Genomic DNA, 8,388 nt, shown 5'->3' on the forward strand with positions numbered 1-8,388 from the left:
ACCGCCAAAATTATTAAAATGAAAAAGTATATTGAATTTATATAGGAAGGACGATTTCATAACAAAAATGGTTTCGTGGTGTAGTTGGTTATTATGTCACTCTAATACACTGAAGGTCTCCGGTTCGAACCCGGGCGAAGCCAATGGCATGTTTATGCTAGAGTTAATGAGGGGTATATTGTCGACTTGAATTTGATTTTCTGAGTTATCTATTATTTTTTTTTTATTTTATTATTATTATAAAAGGAGCTGTCACTTGAATGAATTTTTGATGCTTGATCTTGTTTTTATAAGAGGGTTTAAATCTCTATACTCTTATGAATTAACTTGAAATGTTTATTTTATTGTATTTTTGGGTTATAAGTCCGAAACATATGTGAATTAACTTTGAAATGTTTATAATTTTGGGGTAGTTTATGTCCAAAACATATGTTTAAAAGTTCAATTAATCAACATTAATATAGAGAATTAGAGATATATGTTCCATGTTCCTTGTCTTGGTCAGTCACTAATTTTAGAAAATCAGTGGTGTAGAATACTATCACTTTGCTTGAAATGACACTTCCCTAACTGTGTTTCCGAGTTTCATTTAAAAAAGGAAAATGAATGAAAAGATAAAAGGGATGTTCTCGAGTTTCATTAAAAGAAAGAAAGGGACAGCGGGAAAGAGAAAATGATAAGTAAAATAAGATAATGGGTATGTTTGGTAAGGAGCTTTTAGAAGCTTTTAGGGGCTTCAATCTTCAAGCTTTTAAGAAAAAACTCATACTCAATTAAAAGCATTGTTTGGTTGGAAGGAGCTTGAAGCTTTTAGGTCATGAGAAAAAGCTTAAAGCTTAAAGCTCCAACTAGTAGCGTTTAGAAAGAGCTACAAGCTTTTAGTATTTTAATTACTTAAATAACCTTTCAAAATAAGTATATTTAATATTATTGTTTTTTAATTATGTCCATTTTGGTCATTTTATACATTTATTAAAAGCTCCAGCTACTCTATCAAACACCTAAATATATCTAAAAACTACAGCTTCCAGCTACCAGCTACAGCTTCCAGCCATCAGTCACCAGCTTCCAGCTACCAGCTAGTTTTGACAAACATACCCAATATGTATCTTTCTAAATTGGTAAGATTTGTATGGAAAGAAAATTGTAAAAAAATAAGAGATGTCAAAAGAAAAGATACAAAAAAAAAAACTTTATTTTCCTCTCTTTTCTTTTCAAAAATAAACTTGGAAACACGACAGTCACTAATTTTATTGAGTCTTAATCAAGATGAATCACCTATATAATATCTATTTTGAGATGCCAAAAACAAGATTACCCATTGCCTAAATTATATCTTAGGTGAAGGTCCACCTAAGAATTTGTTCTACACATGCACATCACTTATATAATATCCTAAGAATTTGTTCTACGCATCATCACTTATATAATATATGTTTTTAGATACATTTTATTTTAGGTTCACTTGTGATTTTACAAGGTTTGATTATCACTCATATACCATATTCTCGGGTTTAGCCCGATAATATATGTTTTTAGATACATTTTATTTTAGGTTTATCTTGCGATTTTACAAGGTTTGATTATCGCTCATATACCATATTCCCGGGTTTAGCCCGAATGAATCACCACTAAATAGATTATGTTGACCTGAATTTTATCTTAGGTTAACCTAAAGATAAATTCTACACGTCACTTATATATAAAATATCCTGAGGATTTTATTCTACATTCTACACATCACTTATATAATATTTATTTTTAGATAGATGTCATTTTAGATTCATTTTGCGACGTTGAGGCGACGTTACAGGTTCAACCTCACTCGGGTTCAATTCTCACTTCGTATGCATTAATGTTTTTGTCATTTTAGGTTCATTTTACGACATTAAGGCGACGTTACAGGTTCAACCTCACTCGGGTTCAATTCTCACTTCGTATGCATTAATGTTTTTGTCATTTTAGGTTCATTTTAGGACGTTACAGGTTCAACCTCACTCGGGTTCAATTCTCACTCGTATGCATTAATGTTTCATTTTACGACATTACAGGTTCAACCTCACTCGTATGCATTTTAATGCATTTTCTCAGGTTTACCTAATCCAAAATCGATTTAAATTGATTTAAGCCTCTCGGCATCGAAACCCCCTTGATAGCTTAGCATTTCAAGATCGTTTTAGCCTGTGTTCAACGATCAAATTCTTATTTCTTTCATCTGATAATAGATGCTTTAAACAAATCCCAAATTTGATAAACGTATTAACTCCTTATTAATGGGCCACTTCAAAATTCTCATTTACAATTAGGTTTTAGTATTTACTTTATCTAGTACACGTTCTAGAGTCTCGTCCCTCAAGAATATAAAGTAGTACACATTTACACACACATTCTTTGATGATATTGATGACTGAATTAAAACGTGACACGAGGCTATAGCCTTGGATTTAAGGTCCCTTGATTTTATTTCTTCAACCACAAATTAAGTCCGACCCAAGCTCATTTTTAGCTTGCGTTTAAAACACACAATCTTATTATTAGCAGACACCAGAAAACATATCAAAACATAATAAACTTCTATTTACAAAAAACTTTCATCACCCTTTTCCGTTGCATATATATTAAACATTTAAACCACGAAATACAAGTTCACAAGCGTTAAAAACCCGGACCAGATCAAACAAAGCTTCACCAAGTCACCCGCGGTCGAATTTACCCGCCCAAACATCTTCGAACAAGACCACATAGTCGCCATCTGCCCCAAACACACCAGCAACCCGAGCCTTGCCGCGCCCATCTTAAAAAATATCGGGTCCCAAGCCAAGCTCAGACCAAGCTGACCCAAGTAAAACCCAATCGTAGACGGCTTCTGATGAAACCCGCCGTCGGCCCACACCAACCAAGCCGATAGGCCCATCACGAAAGCCGAAGCCAAACAAGATAAATGTAGAGCCCATAGCGGTGGGATCCAGAAGGGTTTTTGGACCGTTCGGTAGCTGCGGTTCCAGCCGAACATGGATATGTTTGCTAAGGTGAGCGCAAGCGGGATCGCGATCCCGACAGCTAGTGAGCGGATGCCACGTCGCGGGATCGCGCGCCCGCGTTGCTTCGACTGAGTGTTGATACTGCTCTTGTCTTGAAGAGTTGGAGATTGGTCTTTGGTTCTGTGTTTTAAATCTTGTGTGGTGGAATCCATGGTGGATGCTAATGTTAATGTTAATGTTGATTTATGGGGTTTTGAGGTGGTGTTTTATAGGGTTTTCGCGGGAAGATGGGTATGAGGATGGTGACACGTGTCGTGAGAAGGCGGTGAGGAGTGGAAAACTGGGTTAGGGTTTGCCACGTAGTGCCACGTATGTGTGCTTGTAGGATGTGGTCAGATGCATTATCCGTTTTTGGTATATTTTTTTGGGACTTTTGTTTATTGTTACTTCACATTGACGGTTGTCGAGATATAGTTAGATTTTCATCGTATCTTCTAAAATCGGTAACATAATTAGTACCTAAAATAGGTTTAAATGAAGAGGTCTTATGTTCAAGTCCTATAAATAACAAGACGTCGTTCAAAAAAGGAAATTATAACTATCGTGTATTCATGTAATCCATTTATAAAAATAGCAAGAGAGAAAAGAAAAATATGTAAGGTTACGAATCAAATTAAAAAAAGAAAAAGAAAACTACGTGTAAATGTACTATTTAATCTTTCAATTTTTAATATATTATTGTTTCTGATGTGAACGCTTTATATTTATGTTGTATTTTATACAATCTTGGCTAACTAGTTTTTAAACTACTTAAAACCCAAAGAAAGTTTTTTCTTTTTAGCATTTAAGAATATAACATGATGGTCTGCTTGGTTTATCTGGTTTTTATGAAATTTTTAATTATTGCTGAAAAAAACATACCAAATGGGCTAGTTGGTTGGGCCAGCTCGACTTGCCTAGTTAGTAGTTAGCAATGAGATCATTTACATTAGGAACCCCATACTTAATCGTAGAGTTGGGCACAGAACCCCATATTTAGAAAAGTTGATTTTGCAATGTATCATTAGTGGTAGGTTGGAATTTTTACTCATACATATGAGCTGTTTTGGATTTATTTTCTAACGGGTCAACGTGTTAACTGTTAAGCGTAGAGACGCTAGTTAAAAGAAGAAAGCCAAATGCGTTGGGCTAAGGCCCAAGGGCTTTAACTAGAAACAAAGTCATATGGGTTGGGCTGGATAAGCATTGTTGAAGTCACTATTAAGGCATTTAATTTTAAACACATAAAAAAAAACTTTTTTTAACAACTAACAAAGTCCGGCCAATCGGTGCATCCGTTGTCAAAAGACCACGCACGCCCGCGATAGTATAAAACGTTGGTGACTTGGTGCGCCACCAATTTCAAGAGAAACCCACCACCCGAAGGTCTACTATAGTAAAACCTTTACGTATAGCATTTTATCACAAATAAGACTCGAACCGCTAGAGCACTGCTTCTTTGGTCACTTAAAGACCTCCTAAATTGCTTTTTTAAATGTAAGGTTGTTTTAGCAACATTATAGTTTTCTTTAATCATATTTACCTCATTATTTATTCATCTTTTTAAAAAGCAGATAATTATGTGTTCGGACTTCGGGTGGCCCAAATCCCCTTTCAATCTTTACAAGGCTGCTATTGTTGAATGGGTAGACCAGTAGAGCTGCTGGGATATTATATAATCGTTTTTCTTTATTTTAGTTTTACTTACATGTTTGCAATCTATACAATTTTTATACCATGCTTAATAATGATTCTGTATGCTTCACAATATTAAATATAGGGTCTAAGTTCAACATTTTGTTTATTTCACAAAAAGAATATCTGTTTATGTAAAAAGAAAAACTAAAACATAGAAAAATTGTCTACGTGATAGTTGATACCAATAATATGATTAAAATGCACTTAACTTGACTTTGTGTATTTAAATCTAGGGTTAAATTATTGTATGAATGATGCTTAATGTACAAAGTATAAAATGTCTTAAATGTAGGTTGTGTTATTAGTTTATAAACTGCGCAATTATTTTGTGCAATTACTTTTAAATTTTGCATAATTTTTTGTGTATAATTAATTAACCTTTATTTTTTTTTTGAATGGCCAACAAACATAGAATGCCTGGGCACTCTGTACGGGATGATTCAATGGCAAAAGGTCACCGCCAGCTGGCCCTACCCAGCCGTACGGAGCCCTTAAACGCCTCCAAGTTATCTTCATTTCCGGGAAAAATCCACCGCCCGAAGGCCCACTGGTGGTAAAACCTGGATGTCCTCGGGATCGAACTGAAAATCACAAAGATCTCAGTCTTCCTTCATAGAGCCACCTATATCCCTCCAAAATATTATAAGTAAGAATTGAACTTGAGTCTTTATTAAGAAACCTAAGCTCACTGTCACTACACCACACTGGATAGATAATTAATCTTTATGTATACTTTATTTCCTTTGTGTAGTTAGTTATATATGTTACGTAATTATTTTGTTTGTTGCATAATTTGACACACAATGACTTTGTAGTTTGTATGATAGAAGGCTTGGCATAGAAAACAAAATATAAATAATAAAATAATAAATATTTTGTTTTCTAAAATACTTTTCTGAAAATTTTCTTTTTACTTTTTAATAATTAATTATTAATCCTTTAACAATGAATGGCGTGGCAAAGTGGTAATTACGCAAAAGCAAAAGCTGAACGATCAAAGGAAGGAAATTGCAGAACGAAGGAGAGCACAGAACGCTAAATTGATCCAAATTCACTCACTACATAATGGTACGCATCATTCATGGATCTCATCATCGTAGCATTCATTGCAAACATTCTATTAATATTAAATCCGTATTTCCATTCGATTCAGAGACATGTAAAATGCCCTAACGGTTATCAATTACGTTAGTTATTTGTTTCGGCCTAATGCGTATCTGATTATATTATGCATTACTCGTCCGATTATTGCTTCTTCCATGGACAATTAACCTAAAATAAAATGTCACAGATCTGCAGCGTAAGATTGGAATTCACGTGTTGTTTTTGGATCTGTATTACAACAGATTGAATCCTCTTTCATTTATGCTTTTTGGCACTCATTTTCTGTTTAATTTATCTTCTCTATATATATAATGATTATGATTGTGAAGAATTATGAGTTGCATATATATTATATATTTGTTTACAGGAAGCAAAAGATTCTGGATATGGAAAGCAAAATACTGCTGATATGACACAGTTTGTAAGTTTTTTAACCTCTTATTATTATTATTATTATTATTATTATTATTATTTATTATTATTATTATTATTATTATTATTTCAATTTTGTTAGGTAAAAATCGAGTGACATCTTATGCATATCTTACATTATTTCGACCGTAAAAACTTCCTAGTTAAATGTGTTTGGGTTATGTTACATGTCACTAGAATTCTAATTGATAGCTATAGAACTATTGAAACTAACAAGCATATGGCCGATATCATGTCTGTTTCCTTACTGCAAATCTTTGTTTATTTGCTTTAATATAATCTTCTTGAATGTTCATATTTGGTACTGATCAATCATTGTCTGCCTTATATCTCCTGTTGTCAATAGCGAAGGATAGCGAGCGCTGTAGCGCGCTTTGTTGCGATGCGGTTAATGGCCGCTCTACCCTAATTAGCGATTCAATAGCGTGAAATTAGTGAGATTGAGTTTTTTTTTAATATAAATAGCATTTTTGGGCTATGTTGGTGGCATTTATTGATTGCAAGTTTGGTTGCGTGAATGTTCATATTGATTATAATTGCTATTTTGGTTGACTACTTAAATGTAAAATAGTAAAAAAGAGTTTATACTACTTTATCGCTAAACATGATAGCTGGCACTATTTCATCGCTGTCTCTACGTAGCATATAGATAGCTTGTCGCTATTGAACGCTATTTGCTATCGACAATATATTTGCAAATAACTTGAATCTAATGAAATAAGTGAGTTTGTCACTAATCACCACAATGAAGTTTGGATATATATTGTCATAAAACATTGATTAGAACCTTGCTCTATGAACTTTTTGATACTTTAATAAGCGCACTAGTAATATAGTACTGGTGGCCTCTGTAACTGATTGTGCATTACGTATAAACTTTGATACAAATTTAAGTGAATGTGTTCATCTAAGAGACCAGATTTTTAACCTGCATCCTTTTTTTAATCTGTAACTGATTAACTATAATTTCACCAAGTTCTTTATTAATTAGTTAACAGGACTTCCATTTATTAGTTATAACTTATGGATTGCAATTTCCCGACATTAACTAATAGTAACACCATTATTTTGGCAGGTTCAAACTCTTCTCCAGCAGATGGTAAGCATGCAAATTCTAGTAGTCCTGTAAACAAACCGAACGAACACGACCATTTAAACGAATTAATTTCGTTTTCATGTTTGTTCGTGAAGAAAATGAACATGCTTTTGGTCTTACGCTCGTTCATTTATATTCTAAACGAATATAAATGAGTGAACATAAATGAACGATCATTTACGACCGAAAGTGAACGAAGAAAAATGAATGTGTTCTGGTTTGTTACTTCTAAAATCTGATTGGGCTATGGGCTGATACATGCAGTCCAATATGTATTGGTATAAATCTTAATAAATATGTAAACGAACGGAAATGACCAAACATAACGAATGTTCACAAACTATATGAACTATATGAAAGAACGTGACGTGTGCTCATGTTTGTTCATTTAACTAAATGAGCTATGTTCATGTCCGTTCGTTTGTTAAATAAACGAACTTCCCATCGAACAGTTCATTGAAACGTTTGGTTTGTTTACATGTCTAAATGCTAGTGTGGTTATAATTAGATTACAATCACAGCTCAAATTTGTACTGATTGATTTTCTCTTTGCAGCAAAACAGATTCCAAACAATGTCAGACTCCATTGTTTCAAAGAATATCCTTTTTACATGCCTTTTTATTACTATATAGTCAAAATACTGTGAAAACATAAAATTTTCATCTGGGTCACATAAAACTTAAATATTATTATAGATTTCTCTCAAGTTACCTTAACAGAAACTCACTCGACGAGATGGGAGAAAGGATTAGCGAGTTGGAGCAGAGCATTAATGATCTTAGAGCAGAAATGGGAGCTGAGGGCCCACCACCTCCCGCAGCACCGCCAAAAGATGAAGAATGAGATCGGGTTGTGGTGTAACTTTTGTTTCTCTTATTGCTTACCGCATTTAGAATTTCAACCGTGATAATTATTTGTTTCTTATTCTGCTTGATATCTTGTTATGTTGCTGTTTTAGGGTGTCTGAACTTTGAACATGAATATTGAATACCCCATTTTATGATTTGAAGTTATTATCATACATAATGTTATTGGAA

At 33.7% G+C, this 8,388-nt stretch overlaps 1 protein-coding gene and 1 pseudogene across 1 annotated transcript; one reads left to right on the forward strand and one right to left on the reverse strand.

Moving 5' to 3' along the window:
- Window positions 1-2,613: 2,613 nt before the first annotated feature.
- On the reverse strand, window positions 2,614-3,255 carry LOC143571285 (translocator protein homolog pseudogene; annotated as a pseudogene).
- LOC143571299 (heat shock factor-binding protein-like) lies at window positions 3,192-8,388 on the forward strand. Its single transcript, XM_077056760.1, has 5 exons — window positions 3,192-3,272; window positions 6,190-6,243; window positions 7,330-7,353; window positions 7,906-7,948; window positions 8,079-8,388. The coding sequence occupies exons 1-5, from the start codon at window positions 3,192-3,194 to the stop codon at window positions 8,192-8,194; spliced, it is 318 nt and encodes a 105-aa protein (XP_076912875.1). The 3' UTR covers window positions 8,195-8,388.

The sequence above is a fragment of the Bidens hawaiensis genome, unplaced genomic scaffold (assembly GCF_021521415.1).
Source record: "Bidens hawaiensis isolate Kalapana, Puna unplaced genomic scaffold, B.hawaiensis_p1.1 tig00025332_1, whole genome shotgun sequence".
Lineage (NCBI taxonomy): Eukaryota > Viridiplantae > Streptophyta > Magnoliopsida > Asterales > Asteraceae > Bidens > Bidens hawaiensis.

Coding starts and splice junctions, on each gene's coding strand:
- LOC143571299 (XM_077056760.1), top strand. CDS start 3,192: ATGGTGGATGCTAATGTTAATGTTAATGTTGATTTATGGGGTTTTGAG. Junction 3,273..6,189: donor GGGTTTTCGCGGGAAGATGG/GTATGAGGATGG, acceptor ATTTGTTTACAG/GAAGCAAAAGATTCTGGATA. Junction 6,244..7,329: donor CTGCTGATATGACACAGTTT/GTAAGTTTTTTA, acceptor TTATTTTGGCAG/GTTCAAACTCTTCTCCAGCA.